This window comes from Chaetura pelagica, unplaced genomic scaffold (assembly GCF_000747805.2).
Source record: "Chaetura pelagica isolate M959 unplaced genomic scaffold, ChaPel_1.0 scaffold156, whole genome shotgun sequence".
NCBI classification, from domain to species: Eukaryota; Metazoa; Chordata; class Aves; order Apodiformes; family Apodidae; genus Chaetura; species Chaetura pelagica.
In genome coordinates, this window is record NW_009953694.1 from 659,174 (window position 1) to 681,033 (window position 21,860).

The 21,860-nt window shown below is 41.0% G+C and overlaps 1 protein-coding gene across 1 annotated transcript in view; it reads right to left on the reverse strand.

Annotated features, from left to right (window-relative positions):
• ARHGAP22 (Rho GTPase activating protein 22) overlaps positions 1–21,860 on the reverse strand; it is a 112,356-nt gene that overhangs the window by 21,896 nt on the left and 68,600 nt on the right. Inside the window, exon 3 of the mRNA XM_010000345.1 lies at positions 14,079–14,207. Within this exon, the coding sequence (XP_009998647.1) occupies positions 14,079–14,207 (129 nt within the window). The remainder of the gene's footprint in view (positions 1–14,078; positions 14,208–21,860) is intronic.

Below are 21,860 nucleotides of genomic sequence, written 5' to 3' on the forward strand. Positions count from 1 at the left end.
CTTTCCCCCTCTGTAAAGCCAGCTCTTTTTTTAGATTCTTAGCTTCTGTCTGAGGCTAAGCTCAAATATCTGCTTTTCCTCTAGGAAAAGAAAACGACAAACAAATCTTAACTCTGGAAAATCATCTCATACCTCTGGTTCTTCTGCAGCACTCGGCTACATGACAGGCGCTGAGCTTCAAGCAGAAACCAGGCAGTGTTAGACAGCAGGAGCGGCAGAGAAAGAAAGTCCTGACTTCAGGCATCAGACACATTCTGAGTCCCAGCACTGGCAGCTTTCCATTCACCCAGCGCTACAGAGTGGAGAGCAGCCGATCTGCCCTGGGAGATAATCTCGGCAGCACATCTGGTCTTAGCTCTGCAACTCAGCATTAATTATGACTTGTGCAGAAAGCATTTGAAATATCCAATGAGATGCAGAGCTTCCTGGCTCCCTCCGCACGGGGAAAGAGAGAGGAGAAAGACAGGCAGGTAGGGTCTTGCCCACCCTCGAAGCTGCCGCCAATGTAAACAGCAGCTAAGTATGGGTCACAAGTTTTAACAAAGGCATCCCCCATCGGCTCTGTAATATATTCATGCTCTAATTGCTTGTCAGATCTATTCTAGATAGCTGGAAAAGCTGAGCAACAGTTGCTGTCTGCATGCCACACTCTGGATCTCTTCCTGATCCAGGCAATGTTAGTTGTGCTGCAGGCAACCTGATGCCCTGGTCTGGCCTCTGAGCTACTTGCAAAGCAGCAGAAAGGAGAAACATTATTTTGGAGGGGAACATCCCCCCACCTTAGCCTTAACATGCTCTGAGAGTATCTCCACAGCTCTGGGACAGGTTGGAATGTTTTGCAGAGCTTAGGAAAAGCTACAATCTTTTGCCTGTGCCCTTTTTTTTGTACTTGCAGCCTCTGCTTTATCCCTTTACAGAGAAGTTGCCTGATGATTAATAGCTCAGCTGGATAACTGATAGGGGAAGGAACTAGAAGACCCTTAAATGTGAAGCAATCCCCAGGACTTACTTGCAGGTGAACCAATCCTCAGGACTTACTTGAAGGAAAACATTCACCCCTTTGGCTCCTGCTTTCAGGGTAAAAAGTCTGTAGCTAAGGAAAATTATTATCCCAATAATGCCCCATGCTGTTATTCACAGGTTAGCCCTCCATCCCATTTACAAATGCACACATGTGACTGCAGATCTGCAGCAATAACCTCCCAAAACATTTGCACCAAACTTCAGTGGAATTTTATCCAGTTTGGCTAACTTCATCTCCTTCTGCAGGAAAAAAAAATAAAATCTGCCTGTGTAGCTGCTCGTCTTCTTCTGTTAGCAAAATATAATGTCTGTGGTCACTGTACAGACCAGTCATCTGAACTTAGTGGTCCACCACTTCTGCAGCTAGACTATGGATAAGTCTGAATACACATGTCAAAGGTGATACTGACATAATAGTCAAGTTCTGAGATTTTAGTCACTGAGACACTGTTGTCCCACAACTCAGGAAACTTGAGACTCTGTCTCTACATTCTTTGTTTTGATCAAAAGCTCCCAAAGAAATTACTGTCTCTCACTACAGGTGAGAGATACCAGGATAAAGGTGAGCAATACCAGGATCAAACAGTTCATGTCAATGGCAAACTAGTAAGGTATTCCTTAGCTATCTATGGTATAACTTAAGTAGTAAGGTAATGCACCACTAGACACCGGACGCCTAGACAATACACTAGACAATATTTAAAGCCCACTAAATAAAATTTGGAAAGCGCTGGAGATCCTTAATCAAGAGGTACAATATGATCCTGGGTATTCTTCATGCTTTTATTATCCTATCTTCCCTTGTGAACACAGCAGGCTGCAGGTTAGGGAGAGCCTGCTCACAGTGCTAACTGGTGAGCTGGACCAACACTTTTCTGAATGGATGAGACACTATCAGAATTTCTGGCACTCTTCCCTGGAATGAAGCCTCAAAATGTGTCACATCTGCTAATAATATTATGGAGCTTGGGAGTCAATGTTTGGGATGGGAGCCCAGGATATAGCAAACACAGACTTTCATTCTTCCATTCACTTCTACATTTCTGTTTTTGTCATTCAAAACACAAGACAAAGGGGGCATCAAATGAAATAGGAAGTCATGTTGTTTAACATGGGCATTGTTATATTTAATGTATCATTAACCTGTGAAATTCACAGCCTCTCTGGTGGCCAAGGACACAGCATGACTCAAAGCATTATTAGAGTTCAGCACAGGTTATAATACTGTGAGTTGTATGAGAGATGACAAAGATGATGTAAACCCTTCTCCAAAGAAAGAGCAAACAGCTCTGGTGAGAGACAAAAGCAGAAGGAACATGCTTGCTCACACGAACATCACAACTACAGCATAAAATGGCAGCTGCTTCAGTGTTGCTCCCTGCACATGGTAACTCCGCAGCTACAGCTGTCCTCTGAGAATGCAACATTGTGCTCCGCATCTACACACTCCACAGTTATCACCTTATCTCCTTATATGAAACAATTATCAATGCCTTTCAAAGCACTGTGTTAAATATCATGGCTCAGATCACAGAATATGAGGCTGGAATAAAAATCACTATATATATTTGTCTTCTGTGTTTTTAAATTCCAGGTCACAATTGGATCCTGCTTTTTCTGTTAATCACATTTCTCAAAAATGAAATCCAAGATTCACACACAATCACTGGATTGCAGGGCATGCAGAGTCTAAAAGTATACTAGATACTGCAAGAATAGCAATAAAATCCAGAGAGCTACAACACGACATATAAACTATCATGAAAATTTTCACCTGGAGATCTCCCCATGCACACATACAAAGCAGAAAAGGGGTAATGGAGACTGAGCTCCCTATTTCCCTACTGGTGTGATTTTTTTCAGTTGTAGAGAAGTTTACCACTAGGCGGCTCTTACTTTCCTAAAGGACAGCTTAGCTTTCTAAAACTGCTTAACGAGTAAATCTCACATGAATTTGCTGCTGGAGGAACTGGAGACCTGTTCTTTCTCGGTGTCACTACACAGAGAGAGTTCCTAGTACTGCTGCATGAGCTGGCACCACCACAGTTACGCTGCTGCAGGTACCAGAACAGGGAGAAATCATCCTGCCTGTACATGTCAGTACAAGTCTCGAGACTGGCTGGGAAGTTCACTACAGCTCACACAATCTCTGAAGATCCAGGCATGTCTCAGGCTTGGCATCTATCTCAGGTCAAATTCAGTCTTGAATCTGGTTGCAACAGACAGGAATGGTGAACCTGCATGAAGTCAGAAAATATTCCTCCCCATCTCTGATTGTGAGCAAAATTGTTGGCTTAGATAGCTCTAGCAAGTGCCCATAGGGTGCGGGTATTTTTAGACACTGGCTTACCCAGAGTATTAGCTAATATACAGGTACACTCAAGCAGACCTGTCTGAGGGAGCTCAGATCTAGGAAACTGCTTTGCCTACTTGTACAAAAAGGGTCTAGAATCAAGTTGGAATCAGAGCTGAAGTTCCCTAATTTTCAAGTAAGTTGAGCTTTTCACAGACTCATTCCTTAACCCAGGCAAACACAGGCACTTGAACACCTTCTATCTATTGAAAACGGGCAGTGAAATGGCTAAGGGTGATAAGTCACAGGGCTGAAACCATCAGGAAAGACTTCAACAGTATGTCGCCTGTATGGGACAGTTTCCTCCCTCTCCAGTCCTTCTCTGAGCAAAATTATGACCCCACACCCATCCCGTGCTCTGGGCTGGGGTCTCAGCCTTTACTAGCAAAATGAAATATTTTGAGAACAAACAGGTTTCTGCTTACTGGCTGATAAAACAGTTCACTCTGGGTTAAAGAGTTAGCAAAGAGCTATGCTTATCCTTCAATCACAGTAGATCCTGCCTGTGTGAGGAGTTTTCCCATCTCTCTAAAACACGTCAGGAAAGAAACTGACTGAGGAGCACAGTAAATTGCCTTGCAGTGGACTCTAACCAGTTTATACTTTAAATTGAGATTTCAACTGTTTGCTCACAGAGAAAAGATGATAAACAGACCTAAACATCACTTAACCACAGCACTCTGAATCAGGAGCCAAACCCCTCATTCATTGGTCTATTTCCCCCTAAACAAAGGCAAGAAGCATTTAGAGAAGAGCAGCAAAACATGCCTTTTAACAAACAGTGATCTGGACAAATGTGCCCTGGAAAACTTCTTTTTCCCCACAACATAAGAACATATTTTACAGAACTTTTTGTTTACTGACTCTCTTGCACATGCCTGTCTACATTTAATAGATAGCTTCCATAGACTTGGCAGAAGATATATATATATAGCATCTAACTGGCAGATCTTCTCTTTCAAATGTGCTTCTTGTTGATGTCTCCACTGTACAGAAATGTTTTCCAAAACTGTTGGGTGTTAGTAAGTAAAAAATAGTTATGACATAGTATAATTGTTGTCACCAATGTTTCATCACTAGAGAAGGATGAGACTTTCAACTATGGGTTCAAATGCACGGATCATGGAGTATGAAATCTGTTGCTGATCTTCATCGCTAGTCCCGAAGAAAACAAGCCATCTGGATTTCTGGCCATTTTGGAACCTGGGATCTAGGGCCTGTGATCTAGACTCACAACCAAAATTTAGAAGACTTTTATCCATTCAGAAAATTGAACAAGCTTATGTCCTCAAGCCTTCCCATATCCCAAGCCTGAGAGGCTGATAACCTAAGCACAATCAGTCACTTAGCAAACAGGATTAACAATGAACATATGGGTGCTTATCCAAATCAGACTTCATCATAAATACCTCTGTCAATCTGTAACCTGCAATTGTGAAACTTACTACCAGGTAAATTATATGTGTTTTCACTTTGTTGCTTCCTCAATCAATGATGAAATGATGTCTGCTAATTCCTTAAATTTATTTTTATCCTCCACTATCCAACTAAAATTCCCAGTCACTGTAAAGCATAACTTATACCTTCATCACCCAAGCATAACATCATGGTCTAAGTTCTAGCAGCAGCTGAACCTGACTGTCAGTGCTTGGGGAGGGGTGGCATTTAGCTCCAATTTGTAAAATGGATAAAGGATTCCAGTAAATCTATTAGCCATTCAGGAATGCTTCAAGAAGAAAAGCTGAATGTTTCCTTCCCTGCCTTGCAACTAAGAAGGAAGGAAGAGGAAATTGCAAGAGTGATACTGTGATGATGGAGGAGAAGAAAACATGAGCAATGTGGGGGGTAGAAGGGTAACCTTTAGAAAGGAAATAGGAAGAGAGACAGGGTGAATTTCTTTGTCCTTAGCTACTAAATGGTTAAAATTGCAACTTGCAAGGAGCAGGCTACCATTCCTCTTCAGTAAGCACATATCCTCATAACATTCTTCAAAGGACTAATACAGAGAAATTAAAATACTTGCCTGCAAGCTGAGAAACACCACAGGAACACGTTTGTCCCATTAATCATAAACTGCCAGGATGTGCAATAGGAACCATCAGTGTTTTGGAGACTGTCAGCTTTCAAACATCAAGCATGAACCTAGTGATTACAGGAATGGTCTCACTGAGTAAACCACCAGTGTAGTTGGCGGTAGTGGTCACACTATGTTCTACAGGCAGTAGCCACCAACTATGTATCAAATGCACAGTCACTAGCACCTCACCATGGGACTTCCTGGCTGAAGAGAAAACAATCTGTTATCAAAGCAAGCACAAGCTTAACCATTTTTTTTTATTATTATTCTATTTTTTTCCCCTGAGGAACGGGCTTAAGTTGAATAGATTTTACATCTTAATTGCTTACACAGGCTTTGGAGTACAAGACCAATTCAGAGAAGAGTTTGTATTAAAAATTCTACCTTGTATTTGAAAAATCTTTCCCAGCACAAATGTAATCTAAAGAGAAACATTCCCATGTGACAGTTCAGTTCATCAAATTAGCGTTTCCTATCCAAAAGATATTTCATCAAGCAAATCCCATTAAAAGCTTTACCCTGCCTACCTGCAAACGTAACAGGAATAATTTCCATTTGTAGTTCTCTATCTGGTTGAGCAGAGGCACTAAGAAGGATTCTTGCTTGGATGCCTGTCATTCCTCAGCTCTGGATGCCTGCTCTTTGGCATCCAGGACTGCCCATGCTAACAGAAAAAGTACTACAAATTAATTCACCTGATACAAAACTGCATCACCTGTCAGAAGCCATTGGAACTAAGCTGGTTAATGACAGTTGCAGAAATCATGCTGCTGCCTAGTGTTTTTGAAACTAGTAGTAGGGGACTTACCCCTCTGACTGCAACTCTGAGAACACTCATTTCTATGCTTGGATGGCCAGGCTACTGCATATTTTCCACTCAGAGACCAGAAAAGCTTATGCACTACTACTGAATCTCTCTTAAAGCCTTAAGCCAGCAGCTTTAAAGGTGAAATATATACAAGGAGCAAACTAAAGAGATGTGAAAGTTATGAATTTTACATGAAAGTGAAGCAGCCATTTCATTTCTAAATGTAGTATCTCCAAAAGTCATTCAGGAACATCTTTTGCCCTTGATATGCTTTGTTTTGCTTTTAGTTTTACACCCTTCCATCAAATATTTATACACATTGCTAAGATCTACTCTGAACCTTCTCTGCAGGCTGAAAATTCCCATCCTTCTCAGCTTCTCTTAGTATTTTTCTTGCCACAATCCTTTAATCATCTTCTACCGGACTCACTCCAATAAATCCATATTCTTCTTATCCTGGGGAGCCCAGAACTGGACAGAGCACTCCAGCTGTGGTCTCACCAGTGCTGAGAGAAGGCTCACCTCCCTCAACCTGTTCCAAATGCTTTCCCTAATGCAGCCCAGGAATCTGTTGGCAGTCTTTGCCACAAGGGTGCATTGCTGGCTCACGTTCAACTTGTCCAACCAGATCCCAGGTGCTTCTCTGCAGAGCTGTCCATCAGCCCCCGGTGCAGAACTTCACATTACTCTCTTGTTGAACTTCATGGGGTACTTGTGCACTCATTTCTCCAGCTTGTCGAGGTCCACCAGAATGACGGCACAACCATCTGATACACAAACCATTCCTCCCAATATCACCTGCAAGTTTGCTGAGGGTGCACTCTGTCCCATTACCCAGGTCTACTAACGAAGCTGTTAAACAATACTGACCCCAGTATCAGCCCCTAGGGTGTATCACTAATGACCCGCCTTCAGATGGACTTCGGGCTGCTGCTCGCAAACCTTTGAGTGCATCAGTTCAGCTCTTTTTTTTTTTCAATAAACCTCACTGTCTATTTCTCTAGTCTGTACTTTACGAATTTGTAAATGAGGATATTATACAAGACAGTGTTAAAAGCCTTGCTAAAGTCAAGACAAACAATTACTGCTGTTCCGTCATCCACCATTTCATCAAAGAAGGCCATCAGGTTGGTCAAGTATTATTTCCTCTTCATAAATCTCTACTGATTACTCCCAGTCATCTTTTTGATGTTTGGAAAGGATTTCTGGGTTTGTTTGTGCCACCACCTTCCCAGCAACAGAGGTGAGTCTGACCAGCCTGTAGCTCCCTAGGCCCTCCTTCTTGTCCTTCTTGAAGATAGGAATCTCCAGAGACCTCTCCCAGTCACCATGTCTTTTCAAAGATTATCCAGGATGGCCTTACACATTGGCCAGCTCCCTCAGCACTCGTTGATGCATTCCATCAGGTCCCAGAGACTTGGATATATCAGTTTTCTTTAAGTCTTCCCTAAGCTGATCATCCTCCACTGAGAAGTATTCCTTGTCCCAGGCTTTCCAACTGGCTTCATGGGATAGGGATTGATGAAGTCAAATCTTACCAGTAAAGTCTGACAAAAAAAGGCATTGAGTAGCTTGGCTTTTTTAATGCCCTTTTTCAACAGGTCTCCTGCCTCTTTCAGTAGTGTGCTTATATTTTCCCTGGTCTTCATGTGGTTGAAGCATTTCTTGTTGCCATTCAGAGCCGTCACCAGATTCAACTCCAGGTGAGCTTTGGCTTTCTGAAGTCCATTCCTCGATGTTCAGACAGTTTCTCTGTATTTCTTGTAGGTCACTTGTCTCTTCTTCTATTTCTTCTGTGCTTCCTTTTTAGGTTTAAGCTTTTCAGAAGGTCCTTATACATCCATGCAGGCCTCCTGCCACCTTTGTTTGGTTTCCTGCACAGGGAATAAGACTGTTCTTGAGCTTGGAGGAAGTAATCCTTGAAAATCAACAAAATCTCCTGAAACCCTCTTCCCTCCAGGACCACGTCCCATGGGATTCTTCCCAGCATATCCCTGAGAAGGCCAAAGTTCGATCTCCTCACATCCAGGGTTGTGATCCTCCTATTTGACTTGTTGAACAATGCCTTCAGAGTGGGTCTTTTACAGATACTCATTGTGACCTCAGGCAAGTTGCTTAACTGCTCAATGCCTCAGACTCCTCCTTTGCAAAAAATGAGGAAAATAGCCTTTGCCTACCTCAAAGCTGTGTCATGATGGTAAAATATTTTGGTCATAAAGCAGCAACAGAAGCCTGAGATATATCTGACAGAGGCAAGTTAGAAAAAATAACTTAATCAGATCTCAGATCTTTAAACTTTTGCTGTTGTAAGCAGTTTCAGGAGCAAGATCAACTTCCAACTTAATTTAATTCTACTCTGTGTAGAATTACTTAATTCTACTCTGTGTCTAAGTTTCTGTATCCACAAGTGTAACCTCTGTTTATGATACTCTTGGCTGGGCAAGCCTAACCAGCACCTCCTCACAGATAATTCATGCAATCCCTAGTCCTGGGCAGATGTCTGAACTCAACCCTCTTCATCTTCCTATTCCCTTTGCTGGGCCTGAGACAACACTGAAGAGCAAACACTGATAAGCTGTATCAGGTGCCAGCTGTCTCTGTGCAGAGATAATGGCACATATCAGGCACAATAAACACCAAGCACCACTCCCCACACACCTGGGGGAGCCTGAACAAGGGAAGCCCATTCTGCCACCTAGTGAAAGGGCTCATCTTGGCCCAGCCAGGAATCCCACTTGAGACTATCACTCTGGAGAAGTACTCTAGGAAGAAAGAGAGCAGAAACCTCCTCTATGTGTTCACACTGGGCAAATAACAGAAGTCACCTCCCTCTTCTTCATTACTGTGCTATCTTACCAGCTTAAATTCACTGACACAATTCTATGCTGAAGATGCTCTTACTGGAAAATCCCCATCTTACAGCTGTAGAAATTAAACGCCAGATTTCCAAGACGTAACTTCATATCCTAGCTCCTAAACAATCTAGCATGCTGTTGGACATGCATCTAATACTAGTATCTGACCCCTCAAAACAGTCATGTTTTGCTCTCACATGGATGTTATCTGAAAAACATTCACTCATCTAAAACAGGTTCCCTAATTAGGCCTTATGTACAGCTATTCTTCCATTACCCATAATGACACTGAGCCAGGTATTAAATCACACCTCGGAGGTTTGTCCCTTAGCTTGCAGCTCTCCCTTAATACAAGACATGGTCTGCACAGGGCCCTGATTGCCAGCAAAAACATTCTCTGCACTGTTTTGCTGGCAGAAAAAGAAAGAATCCACAAATCCTATCCACAAATCTCCACTATATGGAGAAGTGGCCTGGAATTAAGTACAATAGAGTGGCTTCCTCAGTGGACACTTCTTCAGAGCTGACAAGTTAAAAAGTGCCCTTTCCTCCTGAATGGAGAAACCATTTGTGGAGCTTTTGGAGCATAATTACTTTGTCACAGGGTAAACCTCTCCATGTTTGCCAAAGAGAAGCACATCCCTTTCAACTGTTTCACCTCCCCTTCATCATAAGGAAGTGATGAAAGCTTAGGATGAGGAGGAGGAGAAATTATGAAAAAGTAATGGAGAAAGAGAGGGGCTGTGACATGCATTTCTGGCAGAGGAGCAAGAAACTGCACATAGCAAGGCAGAAAATATGTAAACAGAAGAAAACAAACACAAACATAACACATAATTAACACAAAATTATTCTGTCCCCATGCAGTGCTGGTTGTGTGCTGAGCTATAAGAGAGAGTTATGCCTCTCTGCTTTCAACTCAGGCACCAAAAAGCCTCAGTTTTTGTACTTTATGGCCAAAAATTCAGTCCTAAACACATTAAGTTTTAAGTCTATTGCAAGACAAAACTGAGGAAGGCATGTCAACTGAGAGGTGAGCAGATGGAATGGGATTTCTTTATACTAGAAATACAGCTCCATAGCACATGTATAGAGTGAAGAATGACCTCCCCTCCATACCTCTCCACTGAACATTTTCAATATATCCCCCTTCAGAGGCCACAGGCAAGCTCACTCTCACCCAAGCCTATGGCCCAAACCCTTTGCATTTAGTGTACAGCTCTGCTCCAAGCACCCCTTATTAAAGAGCAACTGCAGCACAGCATGACCATGGGGCACAGGCAGACTCTCCAGATAAAGTTTTAGTGGTGTAGCCTCAGAGCAAAACTTGTACATCACGATGAGAAGAACTATTACAGGGAACAGTGTTAATCACCCTCTGTCAGAATGCACCCCAAAATTCACTTTTACTAAGCCACTGTGACAAGTTTTATTCTCTATTCTTTAACCAAAACATGCAGAGCACTCTCAAGTCCCAGTTAACAAAATTTTCTGCAACAAATGAGACAGCCTCAGCTCAAAAATTCAAGACCATGAAATTCAGGGAAACCTGTCAAAAATTATTTTCCCCATAAACAAGACAGCTCTTCTTCAAAAGACTTAGGAACTCTAGGATTTTATTTTAAAGCCCCATTTGAAGTATATTTCAAAGCACACATTCCATATGGCTTTTAAGCCTGAATGTGTCTCCTATTAATAACTTGGGATCCTCAGCAGCTTTGGGGAGCTTTGTTTTATTTTAAGAAGCCTTTTCTGTTCACCTTTAAACATAGTTCATATGCCCACATTAACACATAAGAAGACACTCTCAGCCTTTTTGATTTATGTTTCTTCAGTACATCAGCAAAGATTAAAGTGTGTCTAAGCTTTCTTTTTATCTTGGCACAATTCATTTTTACACCATATCAACCTTCTCCATGGCTGGATATTTACATAATAATAATGAAGCCTGCTTTATAATTCCTTCCCTCTTCCCTTTAGTTTCATATATTAAAACGTGTTGATAGATAAGACTTGGCTCTCAAATTAGTGGTGGTAGCAAAGCAGAGTTCAAATTATTCAATTAAAACACAGAGACAGCTCTGTTTACTGTCCTACGTTTAAGCTAAGCTGGGATTTCACTCATAGGGAAATTGCCCTGCTCTGATTCTGATAAAGGAGGAGTTGGTTTGATCATTCTCCCAAATAGGCTATACCCATTTTGGAAAAAACAATTTGAACCAATTAACTATTTCCTAGATATTGACAACCCTACAAATACTTTATAAAAGGCAAAGAGCCTGAAGATGTAGCTCCATGATTTTTTAAGCCGGTTTATGTGAGGGTTGCAGTCAGAATAAACAAGCATGTCCTCTTCCAACCTATCATAGGCTTTTCCCACTGTCCTTTTGTTGGAACTACTAGTCCTGCAGCTGCATGGTTAGGGAGCCAATCCACCTACAGACTAATCCTCTCCCCTTTTTTTTTCCTGCCAGGTCATTTCCTACTGCACATCTGCATGACCACTAGTATTAGCAGAATGAAACATGGTGGGAACACATGGTGGCAAGGTGGGAAAAGACCATGCCTGACAGCAGTTAGCATTTCTGTCAGAGAAGGAGTGAAACCAGAGTGTAAGAATCTGTGCATGCAGAGTGGAATATGAAGCAGACATAGCCAAGCTAGCTTTAGACTGATGCATTTGAGAATTAGGATAGAGAGCTCAGGCCAGGGGGACTACCCAAGATATACCCATGTTCTTGGGCAGCTTTTATCCACAGATAGAAGAAAACATCAATTCAAAGGCGCAATTCTTCCCACCTCTGCAAAAGGTAGTACTTCCTGCCTATCAGGCTTAAGCCAGCTTCCATCAACAGCAGAATTAGCCTTTATGCTGACATTGATGGAACCAGATCAAATCTGCACTATGTGAAAACAGCAACAAACAGCAGCTGCTGCGTTTTCCCCTTGCGCTGCTTTATTCCCCTATTCCCATCCTGCACTGCCCTACTCTCACATTCTCATGATTTCAGTCTGGTTTTTGCTATCTCAAAAAGCCCCAGTTCCTGGAATGAAATGTAAGAGGAGGAGTATCTGTCTCATTTAAAGGGAAAACAAAATGTATCCAATAGCTTTGCAGAGAAGTTTAGAGGTACAGAAAAAGAACAGATTAATTAGGACAATCCTGACCCCAAAAGTAAACAGAACAAGAAATAAAATAATTCCTACCTTTACTCCATCCTCATGGTTTTGTTTTTGAAATCTTAGGATTTTTAATTATTTATTATTTTAATACTTTAAATAAGATGGTTGCTCTAGCACTGTTTCAAGACACTGACAAAACATGAACATTAACAAAAATGAAGCCAAATTTGGACCGATATCAGCAGTGCTGACAACACCATGCCCCAAAGAAGGAACCTGTTGCTGGAATGTGTACCGTTTGTCATGACTGTTTCCTTTTTTCTCAATGTATTTACTTGGTGCACATAACAAAGCTGTAAAATACATGCTATAAGGTCCACTACAAATAGCCACAGCCACATCATCTCCAAGATTCTGAGACCTCTGATGGAGGAACTGCACGTACCTGCACCGAGCTCAGACTCTAAAAGTCCCTTCCTTCACTGTGGGCTGGACGTCAGAAGGAAAGTAAAACCAGCATGTGCTCATGTTTAAGAAGAAATCATGTTAGATGAGTTTCTAATACTGGAAAGGGCTTGCTCTGCCCACAACACAATAGCACTACACACAACCTCTCAGACTCAGGTACAGGCTGCCTTTTGCACATACACCCTTTCTGCTAAGTGAAAGAACCACCTAGGAAAAAATTACATAATCTGTAGAGATTTTATCTCCTCCAGAGAAACCAAATGCTGCTCCAAAAACTTGAAATCATAGGAGTCCCTTAAAAGGAAAACAAAACCAAAACAAGCAGAATACAAAACCCAACAACAAACAAAAAAAAAAACCCAAGTTAAAAAATATTTTTAAAAACCACCACAAAAACACCAAGATAAAAGTTACTAACAAATGTTGGGTCATCTTAGTGACCTTGTGGTTTGTGAGCCTCCCTCAGTTGCAACAGGGTCACTTCCCCCACCTGTCTCCTAGATCCAGGAAAACTAGTAACTTTGTTTCAGCAAAAATAATTGTTGTACCTAACTCTTATCTGGAACTTTTCTATCTGTACCTCTCAAAAGAGGTAGATACCATTATCTGCATACGATACCACTATTTGCATGAACTCCATCAGTGGCACACAAGTCATTTCAAACCACAGAGTGTAGTACCAAGCCAGTAGCTGCTGTCACCAACAATGAAACCAGAGTAAAACATCTGTGAACCCTTGTTCTATGCTAAACCACAAACACACCTCCCATCTAATCTACTGACTTGTGAATTTGAAGATTGTGGTATAATATCAACATCGAGAGTCTGGATTTTTTGTTCATTTTAACTACAGGAATTGTCAACAGCTTTATTATCTTACAGGTGTCCACTCACCCTGACCCTGTTCCTCCTTCTCAGGCTTAAGCCCTACTGAACTCAGTAGAAGCTTTGTCTTCTCAATCAGGCCTTACATTAGCTAGATGAAAAGTTTTACTACCTCTGGTTGTATGAAGGTTTAAGATGGACCTCTGCCCTAATTGAGATAACTGGACACACATTTATGTCCGTAAGGATAAGAAAGGTCACCAGAAGGGTTCATAATTAGCTTTTAAAAACTAAGCATTGGCAATAGTGATACGTTTAGTACCAACACCCATTTCTGACAAGTCAGTTATACAGTGGATGTGCCCTCCCATCCCCTGGCAGAAAAAATCAACCCAATCCCCTTGCTGCAAAACATTTCAGACAATCGAGAGCTTATCTAGGCATCTCACTGATTCTACAGTGTTACATGTATCCTAGTATCATAAAAATATGTTTTACCTTGAGGCAAATGTTTTAATTTATGTGCATGTGAGCTATTTGCAATACCTCCACCAAACGGAGCCCATATAACCCGTCGGATGGCTTTCACCCAATCTTCCATTTCATTCTGAGAATTAGCCATGAGCAGGAAAGCCTCATGATTGACAGGCATCTTTTCCCGGTCCCCTGCACCACCTGAAAGACAGAATACAAATCTATTTGAATATCTAGTTCAGAAGACAGCAACTGACATTTAAATCCACCGAAAGTCTGGGTCAAAATTATAAAGTTATTATTTTAATTGAGTAGTTTTGCACACAATTCCTACTCATATGCTGAAGCACCCACAAAACACAGCTTGGTTTAAGATCAAAGCAGAAGTGCAAAATGTGCATTTCCAGTGTGAGAGCCTGAAGATTTTGTACCTGTTGTCCCAGCAAAAACCAAAGTGAAATCACAGGCTGTAAGACCCTACAGATAGAGTACGAAATTAATTCCACATACCTGTGCTAGAATTATTAAGAAATTATTACCCAAAAGAAGAACCAAGAGAATCATATTTTAGTGCTTCAGATACAGAAGTCACAAGTTCATGAGCTTTCCCCAAGTCCCTGGGAATTTCTAGTCTCAATTGAGAAGGAGAGACACATATGGATTTTTGATCCAATTCAAAATGAAAGTTTTGAAGAGAAGGTGAGACTTGGGGATATGAATCTGACTCTTCCACTTGAAATAAGAACTTTAGGAACTATTAATGCTTGGTATGCAATATCTCAGGGAAGTACTGACCAGAATATCAAATACACTCAAACTGTCATTTACTTTTATCACTTGTAGCTATTCCAAGACTAACAACTTTTCTACCCTTTCTTTCCAGTTTTCTTTTTAGGTCAGCACTCTCTTCAATCAGTTTAAATCTACCCCTCACCCCTTATTTAATGTTCCAGAGCTGGATACAACTTAACAAGGGCCCCATAAACACATAAAAGCTTTATTGGAGCAGCTTCTGCATACAAAGGCTACTGATTCTGTCCAGTGCAGCAGCTGCATCACTAGCAGCCTGGAGCCTCTGCATCACCATGGAAACTGCCTTTGGCTTTGCTACAGAGATAACATCTTAGCCCTCGTGTCACTATCATTTCCACGCTTACATGGCTTTCAGTACCTACTGGCAAGCTAAAGCCGCCAGCCTGCATTGAGCAGCTGAGATTGTCTGGCCATGGAATTCAGAGATAAGAGCAGGACGATGGTATGCAGCAGCTTCTGCAGAACTGATTTCACATACACAGAACATGTGCTTCCTAAATCCTTGCTAATCTGAGGAAAGAAGCAAGCCAGGAACTGCCTGCAAGCCAAGGAAATAGTTTTTCTTGCTATTAATTGTTTCCTGGCCTAAACACACTCAGAGATCACAAGTTGATTTGCAAAGCAAAAGGGGTAAAATTAGGTGTGCTGGGAAGGATTGTGTGGCTCTCTGAGAAGCAATTCACTGAACTGGGAAACTGAAGCAGTCTTTCTGCAAAGAGAGAAAACAGTCACATAAAACCAGGCATGCAGCTTAAGAAACAGCCATGATGCTTCTTCCCCCATGTATATCCAAATTCTGCTTCATTCCTCGTATCATCCTTTCAGACAGCCTCCCATTTGAAATTTACTGAATTACTCATATTCCTTAAGATACATGAAGCAGAACAGCTCTTCAGCTAAAGGCTAGAATGCAGACATCTGAATAGATCAATGCTCTACCATAGTCCAATGCTAGGACGAGAAACTTCATCCATTGCACACAGAACTGTCACAGTAGAAAAATACAGTCTGTGAAACTCCTGTCAAAGCCTAATTCTATTACTAACATAGCCTCATGATGAAAGCAGAGGTCTAGTTCTTGTACTTTACCCAGCAGACCTACTGCGATGCCCTTTCACAATCAAATATTTTACAGGAGGTACAACAGCAAGAAAGAAGTTTTTCACAGCTCTCAGCACACATCAGAAACAGGGTTTCAGGATCTGGCATCTGGCAGACAGATAACCTGAGCTCAAACTAGCTCTTAAAAGTAATGGAACAGTCTCAGAAAATGATGTACTGTATGGGTCAGACCACCAGCAAACAACTGAGATTGGTCAAGATAAAACACAGATCTTCTTAAATTTAAAGGAACTCAGCTGAGATCTTGCTCAGCAAAATCATTAGGAACAAGAAGAGAGCAGAATCTCCACTTAAAATTAATTACAGATCACAAATTTAGTCAGAACAGCTAAACAAAGACTGCCATATGGTGCATAACAAGCAGAGAAGGATAAAGATGACTTCTCACTGGACTTCTGCAGAAATGGTGTCTCAGCATCTTCACACTGAATCACTGCACCGCAAGAACCTGACTATAACTACCCTTCCCCTAAGATGTTACTTTGGACCAGCCAGCTGCCTTCTAAATCTTCTTGGGCCTTTTTTCACGTAAGCATTTAGGGAAAAAAACACCCCACATTCATACTTCTATGAGTCCATAAAAAGTAAAAACAGGATGAAAAAAAAAGATTCCTGTACGCTCTAGACCTGAGACTCTGCCAAAAACTACATACAGCTCCTGTATGATTGGCTTCACCCACTGAAACTTTAAATAGGAGCATGGTCATGACCCTACAAGCTGCCTGTGGGAGAGTCAGTAGCGACTACTCACATAAGTACAAGCAAATAAAGACAACTCCACGCACAGAGGCAAGCTTAGAAACAAGAATACACTTCAGAATTGCTTATAGGAGAAAGTTTCCTATGTTGGCATGACAAAAATATGAAGTAGCGGAGCATGCAGATCCATCTATGAACTTTTTTTTTTTTAAATAACATTTTAATCATGTTCCTTCCACACATGGCTGGCTCCTTTCACTACATCCTTGAAGCAACAAGCAAAACGAGAGTTCCCTAAAGGGCAGAGTTCATACATATCTTTCTACATTGTTGTAACATTCAAGACCTTTGAGTCTTAGTGGTCACAAGAATGAGGAACAGCTAAATTCAAACACTTGGATCTTAAAACAAGCAAACAAACACACACAAAACCAAAGAAACAATGTTACATACACCTTCTGCAGAAGTCCAGAATTTTACCTGAAATTCACCAGCACTTTCTTATCTGGGATCAGAGCAAAAACAGAATCTTATGGGTTTTGGATTTGAGGTAGCAACACAAACGCTGTAGTAATTCAAACATCCTAGTCTTTAAGAATTGTTTTAGGAAAAGAAGTGTTGGGTTGGTTTTATTTCTTTTGTTTTTACCTTCACCTAGAAACACTTGTATATGGAATTTCAGTTTTGCCTCTGAAGTTCACATTCAGATACTGCATTCAAACCTCTTCTCTGCCACTAATGGAGCTGCACCTCCTACTGTGGTTGCTGTTAGACTCTAGCCCTGAAGCACACAAGTTCTGCTTCTACTGCATCAAACAGGGCTGTGGCTACTCGGCACCACAACAGGGAGAAAGATTTCTGCTAACAATTTTAAACACAGACAAGGGCTTTCCATTCCCTTGAACAGAACTTCTCATTCATCTTTCATCAAGCTTCCATACAAAAAAGTCTGGCCCTCAAAGACCCAGTCTATATGGTCAGGATTGCCATGGGCAGAAATTTCAGTCCTTCCACTCAAAGTTAATTTCATCTCCAAACCCGAGAAAAAACAAAACAAAACTATCTGTAAACATAGAGTGCAAGCACATCAATAGTTGTGGCAAAAGCAGGGGGCTTTACTTTAGGCATCTCCACCAGCATTAACTTACGACCATGGGATCTTGCATTCAGTATCCTGCTCTGCTGCAGATTTCCAGTGCACATTGGACAAGATCCACCAGGATGTTCCTGCCTCATTTTATATAAAAGGAGGAACTTTTCTACTCTCAAGTAAAGCTGCTGTCAAGTTCTGCTGAAGTCAGCAGCATCTTTTTTTGTTCAGATACTTTCTCTTCCTTCCACCCTCATCTGGTTTGCCTTTCTCCCATTTCTTACATCATTGTGCTTACTGATGTGTTTGTGTATTGTCTTTATATCAACTCTACTGAAAATTTACACAATTACAAATGCTTGCATATGTGAATATATTTACATGTTTGTATTGCTTTGGTGTGGATAGTGGAGTGGTATTTTCAGTGAGAGTGAAATTTAGTTGGTCACGTGCAGACTGCTGTAGTTCAAGGACTAATTATGAAAGGGGTGGCTGGTGGGTAACGCAAGGCCCAGATGACATGTTTGCCCTCAGTACTAAAGCAAGTAGTGACAGGAAGCATTTGTAGACAAGCAGCAACACAGGTCTTGACATACAAAAACTAGCACCCACAGCTGAAAGAACAATAGCAATGATTTACCTTGCCTGACCTGCTCTTTATGATTGTTGTAAAGGTGAGCATCAGATTTAGGGTTCTAAGATCTCCCCGATAATGAAAAAGGTAAAAAGTTAGGTAGATTGATTCTGTCAAAAGTAAGGGCAGTTACTATTAAGTGGAATCTTTCTTTACACAGTAGGGAAAAAACAAACCACCAAAACTGTCTCGATCTCTGTATTATGAGAAGAGACAGAAGAAATGTTGGTGAGCAACCAAAAGGTCATTCAGAGTATTTGGAACAGTCAATTGAAACCTAATTCTGTTTCTCTAGTCATTGCCTTTGACTGTGGCTAATGCTGAACATCTATCCCCTGCCAACCAAAATTTTCGAAGAGCCTGAATTGCTAGAGATAGACCCTGTCTAGCATATCAGAATATTGTGTTAACCTGCCATCAGCATGTACTACAACCAATACCAACTCTACTGCTTTTCTGCTGTTTTCTGGATGATCCCTTGACAGGAGGGAAAACTTGCTGTGAATACTAAACTCATCTTGAAATGCTCCATTTAGGCTACTTGAGCACAAAAAAACAGCAAGAAAAATCTGAAGTAGCCAAGAAGTGAAACCTGAATGGTCTACAAGGGCATGGTCTGTGAAGAATTGAGCAGTATAACAAGCAGTGATGTGTGCATGCCATGATTTTTGTATTTTTATCTGTCTATACCCACCCACCCATCTATCTATATATGTGATATCCAAGTTGGAAGTTGCTTTGGAAGCTAAGAGAATAAACCTGCAATCACATTTTTAAAAGCTTACAAATTTAATAAAAATTATGTTTGGGAATTTAGTATCATATGGACTACATAAAAAAGAAACAAGCTTTTAATGAAAAAAAATTGTCTTAGTTCAAATGGACAACATAATGGCTATTTTTTCTAAAGAAACACAAACCTTTGTAGGTGAACAGTGTTTTGTTTCCACAGTTTGGGAGGAGTTTGAGCGGAGTCTAACACTCAAATTTCATTTGGTTGTGTCAATGAGGAAAGTTAAATCTTAAATACCTTTTATTGTACTGAGCAAATGCAGCTCATAAATTGAAATAGTTCAAATTCTCTTTGAGCAGGATTTACAAGCATGCACTAAAATCTCTTTGATTTTTCAGTAAAAAATAAATGCCTAATTTCCTTAAATGCTTTTAAATCCATGAGTTTTAATGATAGCTACAAGTATAGGATGATCAAATTTTCAAGTAGAAGTCCTTGCAGGGGATTTTTATGAGTCCCTTAATGATTTTTAGATCCCAGATCTTACACCTCATCCCAGAGAAGAAAGCAGAGGCAGGCAAATGCCCTAAAGCCACTGCCATCTATGAACTAAATCAAAGGCCCTGTGATCTGTTATCCCCTCCCATGCCTTCTGTGGTTTCAGACACCATTAAACTGCTTTTAAAAAACACCAACAAAGAGATTAGACTTCAGAACTGTGGCTTCTTATGCAAAATTTCTGACAAGACTTAACATGAACAGAGGGACTACAGATTCTATGTACTGGTACATAGACTCCAGAAAACCCATAAAAACCTAAGGCTAGTGCTCTATTTCAGCTGTGAGGGTCAAGTGTATTATTACTAAAACTATATGCAAGAAGTGAAGATTTGGTTTAATCTTTGACCTTTTATTCATAAAAGCTATCAGGTTATCTTGACAATCCTGTCTGGAAATGCCTTTCTTGATAACATGTGTGACTTGTATTACTCTATATATTAACTAAACTGAAGAACTAGTTAATGGTATCAATCACTTCAAGTAAACCAAAACCTTGAAAAGGTTCCATATTGCAGGTAGGCCACACACTGGTGAATGATGTGACTCCAGAAACCATGGCAAACAGAAAAACAAAACAAAACAAAAAGATGCAAGATAAAAGGAAGAGAGAAAAAAGAGTTTCAAGCACTCTTAAAGGAAAAGCAAGTAGCATTGCAGACAAATGCCACATTGAACCCCTGTTTATAAAACCTACATATACGTGTTCAGTGCTTTGTAATGTTCACATCTACTTAAGCTGATTTTTTTAATGTGCTTTATCTGCCTCAGGCTGAACTGTCAATAGATGTGGTTAAAAAAGTTCAGTTGTTTTTAAGTTACACTTCTGGCATTAAAAACGTATTTATTGCAATAGTGTCACAATGCCTCCATGTTTTCAATGATTAGAAATTTCAGAGAGGAGACTACTATGCTGCCTGAGATGTGCAGGTCACACTGTGGCCACAAAGTACAGTTGGACTTGGTTAAGGTGAATTCCTAACTGTGAGAAGGCCACTTCTACTGCAACAGTCCAATATTTGGGGTTGAGATGAGTCCAGGTATTATACGCAACTGCTAAGTACCTTATCGTTTTTCAAATACAGAGCATCTCTCCAATATCACCAGAGCTCAGGCACCATTCCCTCTAGATTCTGCCCAAAATTACTTTGCTCCATAAAAGGCACAGGCACGAACAATTATCATTGTAAGCTGCCTCCTTAACTAGAGAGGTTTCAGGAGCCTGTGAAACATGCCCCAAACTCCATAGAGTATCCTTGTAAGCAAGCTGTATTGTTATTGCTTTGGGTTTTGTATCAGCTTCTACTACCTAGCAGCAATAGATGAAATCTCTCCAACATGGTCACAGCTAGTTTAGGATGCCATCAGAACTATTCCAAAGAGGAGGTGATAAAAAATAATTAACATGAAGAGCAACTAGTACACCAGCAATTGCTAGGAGCTGCATGACACCATTTTGCCTCCGCTGCGACTTGTGTGTTTCATCCTGCGTGAATTCTGAAGTACTGATACTCTAATTACATTCAGTGGTGCCTGAAGGGTTAGACTGTCAAACAAGTGATAGTCTCAATTAAACCCTTGCGGCTCTTAACTCAAATAATGTTTCCTGATAGAGGGCTACTGCAGAGACTGAACATGTTCTCTTCAAAACCCAGATCATAACAGAGATAGTAGAAGCTTATTAGGTGGAGCTGTCAGCATGCAATGGCACAGCCACTGCGCCTCTTACGGCAGTACCTGCTGACCACAGACAAATTTAGGGCATACTGTTGTAACTGCTGACTCTAACATTGTTCTGCCTGCCAGGCAACAGGTATCTGCCACCCTGGCACCAGCTTCTTACTGGAAAAAAAAAAGTTCCTACAGGAAAAGAATCTGAAGGTGTTGGAATCCCTGACATAGTTGTGGTTCATCTTCTTCTAGTTGCACAAACGTAAGCTGCAGAGCTCACAAACCTTTTCTCCAAAATCTGTCCAACATGTCACCAACTCTTAGGAAGCTGCTTGCCTCATGAAGTGTCTGTCTTAGAATGACAAAAGGACAACTTCTCTCCCTCTCTACAGATACTCCGAAAAAAACATAATAATGGGCATTTCTTCCCCTCACAAAAGAAGACCCTAAACCTGCAACAAAAATGGAGTCTGTGGTGGTGAAGGCAAATGGGGATGACAAGTGGGAGGAAGAAAACATTGCACAGCTTTTTCC